At 39.1% G+C, this 13,251-nt stretch overlaps 1 protein-coding gene across 3 annotated transcripts in view; it reads right to left on the bottom strand.

Moving 5' to 3' along the window:
- USP54 (ubiquitin specific peptidase 54) overlaps positions 1-13,251 on the bottom strand; it is a 94,882-nt gene that overhangs the window by 6,339 nt on the left and 75,292 nt on the right. The window contains exons 15-21 of one of the 3 annotated variants that reach the window (XM_075216697.1): positions 12,025-12,170; positions 8,735-8,908; positions 6,863-6,982; positions 5,017-5,206; positions 2,422-3,830; positions 1,639-1,757; positions 412-552 (exon numbers count right to left, since the gene is read on the bottom strand). In XM_075216697.1, coding sequence (XP_075072798.1) covers positions 412-552; positions 1,639-1,757; positions 2,422-3,830; positions 5,017-5,206; positions 6,863-6,982; positions 8,735-8,908; positions 12,025-12,170 — 2,299 coding nt within the window. Of the gene's footprint in view, positions 1-411; positions 553-1,638; positions 1,758-2,421; positions 3,831-5,016; positions 5,207-6,862; positions 6,983-8,734; positions 8,909-12,024; positions 12,171-13,251 lie in introns of those variants that run through there. The other 2 variants (XM_075216698.1, XM_075216700.1) reach the window with 2 other exon arrangements.

Genomic DNA, 13,251 nt, shown 5'->3' with positions numbered 1-13,251 from the left:
TTGCCAATTTTAGTTTTAAGACCAAAAGTTGTTGCAAATATTTATTAAGTCCAATAGACTCCATGCCAATACCGTGCATGCAGTATATAACACACTCCTCACACAGTAACTATATTACCATAAAATGTAGTGAAATGGTAAATGATAGAATGATTTTGTTGATAAAGCCCCTCATCATAGACCCTTCCTAAAAACACCCACCAAATAAAGGCTAGTGTTTATTATATACAACACGGTCTGCTAGCAGGATGAGCAAAAAGCAGTAGCTCCCTTAGAACCATCCATGGTCTTATACAGCATGAGGTTTTAAATTGGAAGTTGTTTATGCAAAGCTGACTTATTTCTTTGAGGGTTGGAAAATATTTGGTTTCTCTGATCTCACGATCAAACATTTCAGTAGTTACTACTTACAAAACTCTGAGAAGAGACCATGGTCTCCTCTTGGTTAGAGATGACCGTCCCACTGAGGCTCCGTGCCAGCCGCCGAAAGTTCTCTGCACTGTACAGCTCGTCGTCCTCTGGTTCCCTGCTCTGGTCCCTGACATGAGCGACCTGCAGGCGCATACAGAATTTGGCAAGTGGCAGAAATGCTCGCAACATACAGCACCAATTATATCTGCCACTTATTTTTAGTGCCAATTGGCTCATATGTTTTGTCACTGATCTTTCAGAGCATGAACAATTTCCAACCTGTCAGAATGTCACAGGCTAAATTTACTACAAGTTAATTTGGCCAGGACAAAATAGGATTTAATGTTCAAATCTTGTGTAGAGACATCAGACAACTTGTTTGCAGCCAAAAATATAGTGAATTTTTCCCCACAAACCTCCTTGCCCCATCTAGAGCAGCAACGGGGTCCCACTCCAAGCATTTCAGCCATTGAGGTACCTAGTGCTTATTCAAAATGTATTGTATATACTGTATACACAAAGTTGAGGTGGGTTTGTGAGTAAAATTTATATGGCCAAATTACCTTGTAGCAAAAGCAGCCCATCATGGAGTGAGGATTAGTGCTGAATGCAAAGCGTTAGCACAACAGTTCCGTTACTGTCAAGTTATACAAGCAATATAGAGAAAAGAGCATATGAAATGAACTGGCCATGTGCGTTCCAAATACAGATACAAAACAATGATGTAAAATCAAAACTTAAAAATGTCTAAATCAAGCACAGAACACTCTTTAACACTATAGTTATTGCTGAAGTACATCTCCCATACTATCATCCTAAGCATCTTGGAATATTTAGTACAGCGATACCTGAATGGTTGCCCACCCCTAGTCTACTTCTAATAACCTATCATGTTGGCGTCTTGTGGGCTGATCCTAACTTCCAGCCTTGGTGTATAAGACGGGATCAGTGTCCAATTTAGCCACAAGCATAGACCGCCAAATTGGATGATATCCAATCACTAGGTGCAAAGGCCAAACAGCTAGATCTTTTCCGATGTCACTGGACCTGCAAGGACAGTCGGAAGATGACCTTGTGTATGTATGCCAACAGAGGTCATCTCTGAGCATGTTGACTCAGGTTAAATTCCCCTCGGTACTCCACGGTCAACAATAATCGTGGATAATGTCAAAGTAAATATGGATTGCAGACTTACCTTCACCCACCCAATAACCACATCCACGTTACCTTAGACACAGGTGAATGCGTAGTTCCGCAGAGACTGCGCTCTATTTCAGCTGTTGGAGTTCTTGATAGACCTCGGCCAACAGCATGCTGCATCTTTCTTGCAGATGTGTTGTCCAAAACTGAGGAGCAAATTGGTGAAAATTCAAAGCACAAACCCAGTAAAGCAGACAAAATTCAGCAGAAGTAATGATAAGCAAAAAGTAACACTGCATGCTGCTATATCCAAACAGGGCCATATGAATTGCAGGTAGCAAATTCATATATCTTTTTATTTTTTAAAGTAACAATTCCATGAAAGAAAAATCAGGCGTGTTTTTTTTTCTTCTTTTTACATAAATCACTGTGGCAGGCTGTAAGAAGAATTTACCATCTTCAGACCGCTATAAATAATTTATGATTCTGGACTACCATGGCATCCACAGTCACATGGCACATTATGTCGTGAGCTTTGGAACGCCTCCCTGAGCACTGCCTGCACAGTGACATTCCCCTTCTCCCCCTCTGCCATACATGACAGATTCGGGAGCCTGAGTTATTTTTGTCTGCCATCCAGAGAGCATTTAAAAACAGGACTAATGATTTGTAGGATGACAGTTAGAAAACGCAGATGCATGCATAAAAGGTACTTAAATAACAAAATTAAAAAAAAAAAGGTCTATGTGGGATTGTGGCTTTAAATTGTAAATTTATATCCTAGGTACAAATGAAGCCATTTGTGTTATTCTGCACAGACAATACATATACACTATTTTGCATACTCCACAGATGAATATAAGCACTCACCTGGTTTTGCAAATGTCTGTCTGGCATTCTCAGATCTCCACTGCACATTCCTGTTGCCTGGACAAGTCTGCATGCTGGTATTATACAAGGCATCCAACTCCGAAATGTCTTGATCAGAATCCTGCTTCCACTCCTGACGTAGATCAAGGGAGCTCTTTGACAAGCCATACCGGACAGGCTTTCGATTGGGGGAGAAACTTGTGCGAGCATGGCGTTCCACACTCGTATCATCCACATCGGCATTATAATATCTGCTGACATCATCTACCCACTGGTTCATGGGCACAGAAGCAGGCAAATGAACAGTGCTTCCAAATTTCACTTTCTTCTCTGCTTTGTTGTAAACCTTTCCACAATTAACATTGTCAACAATATCTCCTGGTAACACTTCCTTAATCGACACCATATTTTGATTGTTGAGATGGTGTATACTGGACCCATTTATGGTACATGACCCATCCTCAGAGTCTGGAGAAGTACTTGCTTGATCTGTGCTAACAGATTTAATCTCTTGAATGACAAGAGGCTGCGGGCATGACTCCGTATTCAAAAGATTCAATGAATTCTTTATTGGCCCTCCTGGTGTAGACTTCTGCTCAGAACTGTCAATTCCAGTAAAATTCACACCAAAGCTGCTCCTCTTTGGTGAACCCCCCTGCAGCCTTTGGAACTGTTGTGCAAGAGAGCGCACTAAACCCTTACTTTTTGGTGCCTCAAGTTTGCTAGTCTCAATGACATTCGACTCACACTGTTTATCTAATAAGGTTGCCTCACTATTTGTTCTTGAGGACACATTGCCTGGTTGAAGGTTAAAACAGTTTGTACCAGCTGGAGAGACCGGTGTGACAAGAAAAACACCAACCTGATCTTCATTTGTATGAATTTCTGTACTAACAGATTTGTTACAATGGCTAGGTGGGTTGCTTCTGTCTGGAGACTGAGCTTGTGTTCGACGTGCCCATGGAAACAGTAATGATGGTAAAGAACCAGATTTAATGCCATTGAGCTTCATTTTCCGCAGAGTTAAATGACCATCTTTAACTTGGTGTTCCTCAGTCACCATTCCATTATCAGGACTTCCATTACTATTTCTATCACTCTTTGGCCTTTTGTTTTGTAGGTCCTGGCTATTCTCATCCTTTCTTACCATTTTATCAACTGTGCTGTATGTAGGAGTCGAGGCACTCTCTGGGGAATCGGAATCGGTTGGAGCACGGTAGTTTGAAAATGTTTTGCTACATGGGCTATGCTCAGAAGCTGACAAGCTGGAAGACTCAGAGGACGATGGAAGCAACTCATGGCTAGAAGCGAACGGGTGTGGTAATGGAGTGGGTGCGAAGTCCTCCTTTGTGGTGGTCTCCGGTATTACCTGTCGGTTCATTGGAACTTTGTCCGAGATAGCCTGGTCACTGCAATGATATGGGATATTTTGGCATATTATTTTCTAAACAAACATTTAAATGGAAAGTATGCCTAATTATGAAGAAAATATACACTCTGTAGGTCTTCCTCCTCAGAAAAAATAAGCGTGTGGGGCATAGCTATTGCTTCCAGACATTTCCAATATAAAATACAAAAAAAAACACATGGGTGAGGTAAGGGAAATAAAAGTGACTACCATTTCAACCAATCAAGAGAAAAACTTGTTGTTCCAAGTACACAAACAATGAGATTCTTTTATTTGGCAGAATGAAGGAAAAAGACCTATAAGACGTATGTGTTTCATAACTAGGTATAATTCCCAATTGCATGTAAATGTAACTGAAAAATCCAAATACAATAGGACAGAACACCACAGAGGTGAAAATTAGTTAAGCACTTACAAGTTCAACAAAATGCAAGTAACATTAATACAACCAAGCGGCAAAGAAATTAGTGCAGAAGAACTTCTCCATTGTATTAGCTTGGAAGGCTGATGGTCTCCTTTAGCAATAAATTGTCAATTTCTTGATGGGTGGATTTGTATCACTATTCCTGTAAAGGCAGCTAACAGTGCTAAAGAGAGTAATAATATTAATATAATGTACAGTTCTACCTTTTTTATTGTTTATCATCTGCTTAAATGTTCCACTTAAAGGAAGACTATATCTTTCTAAAATAAAACATTCTGGGTGTAGAATGATCATCAGGGTGTAAATGAAAAACTGCCCAGATGGGCAGTTTATAAAAGGATGTATAAAGAGATCATTAGGACGACAAGCGACCATTCGCAGGCAGTTTTTTTGAGAAAACATATCTTTAGACCTCTTTATGCTCATCGACTGTGGTTTTGCCTGCAAGGCTGGCTGAGCACCTTTGGAGAGGGGGACAATATTGAAGCAGCTTGTCTCTTGTACATTTGTTTGTGCAGTATTTGTCCGAACATTACTTATGAACCACCAGGGAGATCAGCAGGCAGCTGCTTTCTTCAATGCACACTCAACGTTTCCCCAGATACCTGCCAAATAGGCTGTCATTTATGAAAGACCCCATGTTGATCAAAATACAGTCAGTTTTTATTTTGCGTATAGTTTTCCTTTAAATGCATTCTAATTCACGTTCAAGAGCAACAGTTCACTAGTTCATTCCTAGTTAAGGAAGTTTCAAGGCAGCTACCTTGTAGATTGGTTTATAGCTCCCCCCTGTGGAAAGGGGTAAGCTGGTGGCAGCGGTTGAGGAATTGTCGGCAGCAGCATGCGGTCCTGGAGACTCCGTGCTTTTCGTAAACACATTTGCAACTTCTTATCTGCTAGGACTCTGCAGTGTGTACTAGATCTGGCATCATGCATGGCAAGTCTGAATTTAGCTAAAATGCAAAAGAAAACATAGCAGAAACAAATGCACGCACACAAACCAAAATAATAAAAAATAGGATGCAGAAAACAGCATAACATGGAAACATGCAGTACAGAAGAAAAAAAAAAAAAAAAAAAGTAATGCTTTTGTAAGTCATCAAAAATGAATATTTATGTAAGCAATGCATCCTGAACATGTTAATTGAACTGACTTAATAGATATGAAACAGACTGGCTGCAGCAACAGGCTTGGTGTTCATTTCCAAAATGAGCCATACAATTGAGATAATGGTCGGCTACATTTTTAAGAAATTCTTTCCTAGTGCAATTACCTGAACTAAATTAACAAAAAAAGTTATGTAATAGGGGTCTTTTAAAGTAATGAATTAAAACAGATGGGTTTGAGCAGGCCATTATCAGGTGCTGAAATAACCCATTGGAAGGTATGTAGAATGGAATTCACGATATTTGATAAAAAAAAAAGCACAGCACATTATGAGCACGTCAGGCTCACACGTGCCAAAAATATACTCTATTTTATATAGCACAATGAAACTAATAAGCTGACACAAGGGGACATATTCAATTGTCGGCGGAAATGGCGTAAATCTCACGCTCCGCGCACTATTACAGTTATTACGGTAATAGTGCGTGGAAAAAACGTTATTACGGTAGTTTTCTCGCTGGATTTCAGCTCGCAGCTCCCTGGGCCGCGAGCTGAAATCCAGCTATTACCGTAATAACAGTAGTAGTTTTAACGCGTCGCGGAAACCGGACAATTGAATATGCCCCAAGGAACAGGTAAAATAAACCATACTAAACAGCATGTTGTCTCGTGTGGGGTTTAATAGTCAGGGTAAAAATCACTTATGTGTGACACTTCTATCAAGGCATTAAAAAGAATGCATTTGACTAATGTCTGTTTAATTCTTTCTTTCATCCCAGAGTTCAGAATACACACAGATTATGACTGAGCTGGGTACCACCACCCTGCCTAACACGGGTCCTATGAAGTAGTTATCCTGTGATAAAACTGGAATATCATTTTTACATTTCCAGTGTTCGCCGTCATGGTTGAAGATATAAAAACGCTGTTATTAAGCAGATATTAAATCCTGGACTGATTATTATTCAGGTTAGGTAAACCCCAAATGGCAGGTTTTAGGAACTTAACAGTAGTGCCTATCTTCAATACCCCTTCCCGATACTAAATCTCAGTTTACTCTAGAATGGAAATAGTATTATCATTGTTACAAAGCAATTCAACAATGGCAGTTATAGCGTGAAAGTCCAGCAGTAGTTTGTGGCCAAGTAACTGAAGAATGTGTGACCTTTAACACAGAGGAAAAAGTAATTAAAGGTCTATTCTGATCGAAGTTACAGCCGGATGAAAGAGCCGTTTTGTTACAGATGTCACATGAAAAATAATTGTAAGCAAAAGCACTGTTTCCACACTGCAAAGCCTATTTTATAGGAACACAGGCAAAGCAAAAAAAAGCAGAAATAACAAAGCAATGAAGTATTTTAGTTTAGTTTACAGCAATTTCCAAGGATTCTGCTGAAAAAGAGACATAGGTCACCTTCCACAGCCAATAGCTGAGCCACAAAATGTAAAGCATGCCATGTTAAACAATACGTATTGAAAGCATTGGTTATGGTTTACTTACAAATAGCTTCATTACACAGGGCCATAGCTGTGGTGTAATCTCCCTTCTGCTCCAGCCTCAGTGACTGCTCAAAGACGGAGTCTGCCTCCTGCATGGACCGCTCAAAGCTGTCACTCCTCCCTGTAATAACCACACATAATTGTCCATTTCTTAATTGCTTCTCATGAGGCTTATATAAAAATGTGTGCCTCCCATCAGCTTATTTATAGTTACTGTGGCCACAGAGGCACTTTGAAAAACTTCTTTTAGCAGCATTGTATAGCAAAACCAATGTTTTCTGAGAAGCCTGTGTCAACAACACTGGTTAAAACTCCTGCCAACTAGGGCTAACAAAACTTTGAGGTGTTGCCAATTCCTGCCAACTTGGGCTACCAACTAGGGTTCAATTCCTGCCAACTAGGGCTAACATTTTGAAAAACAAAAGAAAAATTGTGTTCCTCATACTCAATGTGAACTTAAAATCAATACACACTGACCATGTTTCAAGAGACTGGCTTCATGCTCAGCCAGAAGTCAAGCATCACGGAAAGGATGTAGGTAGCAGAGCTGCTACAGCAGCTCTCCATTTGGTTGCAAATCTAAGGTAAAGGTAACCTTACTGATGAGACATATTCTACTTTTTGCTTGCAACAATAAATGCAGTGGTTATGGTATACAACCAATTCATAGGCATAGCAGTATTTAACAAACCCTGTAAATACCTAGAATACCTTGTCTGCCTTGTAATAGTAACAATGCAGAGGTCAACAGCAGTAAGATCAATAGCTTTATTGTTGGATAAGCTCTTCCAAATAAGGACTTAATCTAAAAAGACCTTTGAGATGAATCACCCAGTGAACCGTCACATATATCTTCTAGTACAATGCTGCAAAACACCGCACTATATAATTTACACAATCCCATAACAGGATGTGTGTTCATTCCAACAGACACAAAAAAACAAACTCCTTTCCAAATTGTCTACTAAAGTGTACCAGTGAAAGTTTGAATTTCATTGTATGTATGTTTAACCAAAATGGCTATCTTGTCTCAAATACCATGTGATCAGCCAGAGCCAATCAGGATCTTACATTGTAAAATTGCTGTACACATTTCCTTATTATTTGTAAATGAAAAGTAATAAAAAAATAAAATTGATTTATAAAGCAAAAATGCTCATCAGTAGTTATTGAGCCAACTACAGGGTATAGCACTGTCTATTATGCGGCAAGTCCTCATGCGAGTTTTGCACAAAAATGGCTTCCTTTATGTACCACCTCAGCTAAACGTGATCATTGGATGTTCTCTAGCATTGTCTTCTCATATTGTGAATCAGTGTATTGTTGTACAGACTGCAGTGAATTATGGAGTTTTAAAGTAAAAAGGAACAGAATCATGCAAATAGTTAAAACCCACCTCCAATGTTTCAGGTCACAATCTATATTTAGTCATGAAAATACTAAAAGACATTTTCCCGTTATGTAACATAAAAACAACCCAAAACAACAAGTGTTTAATTATTTGCACTAAATGGTTTTAAAGCGTTGTCCACCCACAAAGTGTGGGCAGTGGAAATATTCGAAAGGCACTTGAGTTGTCAGCATATTCCGAACAGGATCCAGGCATTAGACTCAGCTGTTCTGCTAGGCGGTTTTAGTGAACAAAATTATGATTCTGACTGCAGTGGGCAACATAATATATATGAGAGAAAGTACCAACTCACTAGTACAGATGAGTGACAGCGCTAAAATATATTTATGTGTTGAAACTAACAATAATGTCAGAGCAGAGACCCAAAACGTATCTTCATGTTTTTGTAGTTCTACAATGTGGATATTTCTTCTTTTTTGGGCATGTATGAAAACAAGAGCGACAAGAAATATAGCAAATTACCCTGGTTCTGTAACTCATCCAAATCTAAAAACCGCCGAGGTCGCGGGTTAAACCCCATTGCAACCTCAATTTCCTTTTCGCGTTTCCAGCGTATCTCTTGCTCCCTGGCCCTTCTTGCCACTTCCTCTTGAAGTTCGTCCAGTTCACTCTTCATGGGTACAGGACCCTCTGATGCTACAAGTGTAATATAGAAACATGCTGAATAATCACAGGGCTGGCATGAGGTTATTTTTTTTACATAAAAGTTTACATGCCTAAATGGAGATTCAATTTACATTTCACCATAATATATACAGTAGAGAGGAATTTACTTTTCTAGATTGAATAATCAGAATTATTGAGGAAATCGGAGCAATAGTCAGTATACAGCTATCATCTATTTGCCCTAATCAACAAAATACCTGCTGGCCAAAATGGTTTAAGTGGTTCAAAATGCTTGCAGAATAGGCTATCGGCAAGAAGATAACTACATGGGACTTGTCAGTGAGTGTGGTATGCTTATTGCTGGGCATACATCAGGAAATCAATATTTCATAATATAAGAAATTCTGTAACAGTATGTTATTAGATGATCAAACACTGAATAGCTTTTCCTGGGAGACCCTTGGTTACTTCTAGAAGGGTTATATCCATTTGTGACTTAAAGTCATTGCAACTGCAAGGAGATCCATGTAAAATGAAAAGCAACTTCCCATAAGGAGGGTGCAGATAATACCATAATTAACACTAGCCAGACTACATTCTATGGCTACAGGATATACTCATTCTAACTATTTATTTCATAGTCTGTCCTGTTGATTTTAATACTGTATTTGGGGACAGATAGTGCAGTAGGGGGAAAACCCATACATTATTCTTCCACTAGTTTTTTACAAACAGACCCATAAATGTTACCCACATTTCTACATAATGACCTCCCTGCAGCTGAAACAGCAGTGCTGAAATCCAAACACCAACCACTATCATAATGCAATCTCACAAGAGCAAGAGTGCTGGTAATTTAGAAAATATAATAGGAATACAAAACACATTTAAGACACTTACATAAAAGGATTAAAAAGAAATTATGGAGGGCAGAAGAAATGGCATCACATAGTCCTTTCCAATATTGAGATATATCTTTCTTGAATCTCCAGAAGGCAAGACAGTCCGCTACTATACATTGTCCTTGACTGTCCTAATGTTTGCAAAATCTCAGATGCATTAAGCACATAGATCGTTCAAGAAATATATAGTTGAAAGGGGAGAGGCCTATGTGACGCCGTTTATTTTTCTATCAGTTAATTGTAATCCTATATGTAGGTGTCTTACAATTTATTATTACTACAATTCATAAACTGACTTCCAGCAGTATTGTTATGATTTTTCTACATCATCCTTGCAGACTGCAGCAGGTTTTCCTGCAAGACTTGTCTATATTTTGCCCTCTGCTTCATGGACTGTAAAACAAACTAGAGTAGCATCCCCATAGTATTATGCTGACATTACCATGCCTCACAGTAGTGTCCTTGGGATAATATGCAGCGTAATGCCCGGTACACACTACAGAAAATGACTGCAGATGTGAATTCAATAACGAATTTACCAACAACTGAAAGTTCCAATGAGCATGCAGATTTACTTACTATTTACCATCAGATCTGTGCTCTTCATCTCTCAACCATCTGCTGAAAAGATCCTGAATCTGCACACTCTACAGAGAGCTGCCTACACTGCTGGTGGCAAGTGCATACACACTTCCACATTTGCCCAACATCGTTTTATCATTGATCGTGATTTTTAGGAAATGTATAAAAGCAAACTATACAATGTGGTTCGGTACAATAAAACATGATCGTAAGAGTGTACACACTAATGCGATATCTTACCAAACAGTCGTTGATTGAATCATCGGCACGATAACTGGATGGAAAACCTTTAATGTGTACCCAGCTTTTGTGCTTAGTGTTAAGGTTAAACTCTAGAAGATTTAATGCAAATCTTCAATCAACAATAGTTTTCTTATCGACACTCTTTCATATGGCACATATTTGTAAACTGCCCAGAGCTATTGTTATTTCAAGGACAGTTTCTCCCATCTCTGCTATGGAAGTCTAAATCCTCCAGACTGACACAGCCCTCTGTTTCCTCACTAACAAGTGCCCTTCTTGCACATATGCTTCTATTTAGATAATTTCACAGTTGTGCTATATGCTCTCTATTTCTTTATGAGCTACTTGAAAATACCCAGTGATATTAAAAGTCCATTAAATTTTAAATATATTTTTCCCCTGATTGTGGTTTATTGTTTTCAACAACATTTTTGGGGATTTGAAAGTTCTTTTATATTCATGATGAATCTCTTATATGGAAATACACTAACTTTGGAAACTCAAACAGGCATATTTATTTTAAAGTCAACTGAAACAGAGATTGCACACATGTGATCTACAATAAATGAGGCAACTACTAAATGGAATTAATTGCACCAGACTTTATGTAGGTTTATTTTTGAAAAAGAGGGGAATAATTATGTAATCAATTGAAAAAATGAGTACAAGCTATTGCTGTAATATAGTACAAATATAGAATATCTAGGATGTGATTTCCTTTGCAGAAATACTAGGAATTTCTATAATGTGCTGAATTAAAGAAACCTACAACTTAGAATATTCAGTTAACATCCCTCTCTCCCAGGGCCGCCTTCAGAAATCATGGGGCCCAGCACGGGCCCCCCAGGCCTTCCCCCCATGAGCGCCCCCCCTCCCCCATGAGCAACAGCAACACATACTTACCTGGGGCCCCGCTGGTCTCCACTACTCTGTCTTCAGCCAGATCACATGATCGCAGGGGGAATGATTCCTCCACCCCTGCGATCGCGGTGACAGCCAGGCTTAAGACAGAGTAGCGGAGACCAGCGGGGTCCCAGGTAAGTCTGTGCTGCGCTGTTGTACCGGGCCCCCTGGTGAGCCCGGGCCTGGTACAACAGTACCCCCCTGTAACCCCCTGATGATGGCCCTGCTCTCTCCTCCCCCTAACATTTTTTCCTTCTCTCTTAACTTTTACCCTTTATTTTTCCCCCCTTAATTAAAATAAAGACCAAGCATCAAAATGGTTCTCTTTACTGTTTATTGCACATCTACATGTATTTGTAATCACTCTACTATAAGAAGTTGTACCTTGATTCTATCAATTATCTTTATTGGATGTTTATCTGTTATATGTCTGCATTTATCTGATGTTAATAAAACGCTGTATAAAAAAAAAAAAAAAGTAACCACAGGATGTGTGTACCCGTGTGGTAGGCTTACCAACATGCGATGGGTGGACCTTAACCCAGACGCTGGATGCAGAGTCTGCCATATCTAATGCACTGCTGCTCTGAGACTTTGGGATGTTTCGCCAGGTAGGAGCTGGAGCTGGAGCTATACCGGGACTTTTTCTTGAGTGATATTCCCTTAAAATTAAGAATCAGAATTATGCCGCTGAATATAAAGTTTTAACAAAACATATAAATGTGTATCAAGGAAATACATGTTCATCTACGCATAAGGATAGTGCGCGCTATGTAAAATGCAATAAGTTTGAAAAAGTTTGTGAACCACTGAATTGGAGCAAATGTTGTTAGTTTGCGGCACCCTTAAGGACTCCATAAGTAAACACTGTGCCCCTGCGCCATCACACTGTGCAGTCCAATTCATAGTAAATAACTAAACTGTCTGACGAGGCTGCTACAGGTGAAGATGGAAACATGCAGTCTGAAGCAGCACTGAACTAAAGGATACTGTGAGACCAATTGATGCTGACAATCTATGAAGACATAGACTGCAGTCACTGGCTTATCTTTTATACGGCCAGAAAGAGAAGAATCCAGTCGGATTTGTACTGTTCTGACGAATAGTTGTTGGAAGCCTACACCTGTAACTGGTTACTTTGGACTACTGTACTTTGTACCATATTAAAAATTCAGATGCATTTCTCACAAGCTTTAAAGTGACAGAAATCTAGAGTATTCAACAAAAGCATCAATTTATTTAAAAGAAAACCAAGGACTGGTCCATACACTCCTCAACTACATCATTTCTATTTTATACTTGGTAGTCCTAATTTGCTGGTGTTATTTTTAACCCACTGGTACTTCTTGAAATATCTAAGTATAGGTAGGCTGTGTAGTTATTTTTCATAGTTTAATATTGATAAAAATAAGGTATACACATTACTGAATATTAGCACTAGGACTCAGCTAATGTGTTTATTGCTAACTAAGGAGGTTATCTCCAGTATACCTGTTTATTCCTTCTCTCATATCAGACATCTTTAATATATACCTAGGAAGGTGAAGCTTCTCTGCCTCATATCAGTCTGGAATACTGTAAAAAGATCAATCTGAATGACAGGCTTGTCGCCTTGTCTTCGTTAAAGGGGTTGTCCATTCAAATATATAGATCTCTATAAAAGGTGTGTGTAGATCAGGAGAATAGCACACCCCAGCTAATTAAATTACAAGTTTTAATAAAAAACATACTGAACTCTGGTCT

This window comes from Mixophyes fleayi, chromosome 6 (genome assembly GCF_038048845.1).
Source record: "Mixophyes fleayi isolate aMixFle1 chromosome 6, aMixFle1.hap1, whole genome shotgun sequence".
Taxonomy (NCBI): Eukaryota; Metazoa; Chordata; class Amphibia; order Anura; family Limnodynastidae; genus Mixophyes; species Mixophyes fleayi.
This window is presented reverse-complemented; position numbering and strand designations above follow the sequence as displayed.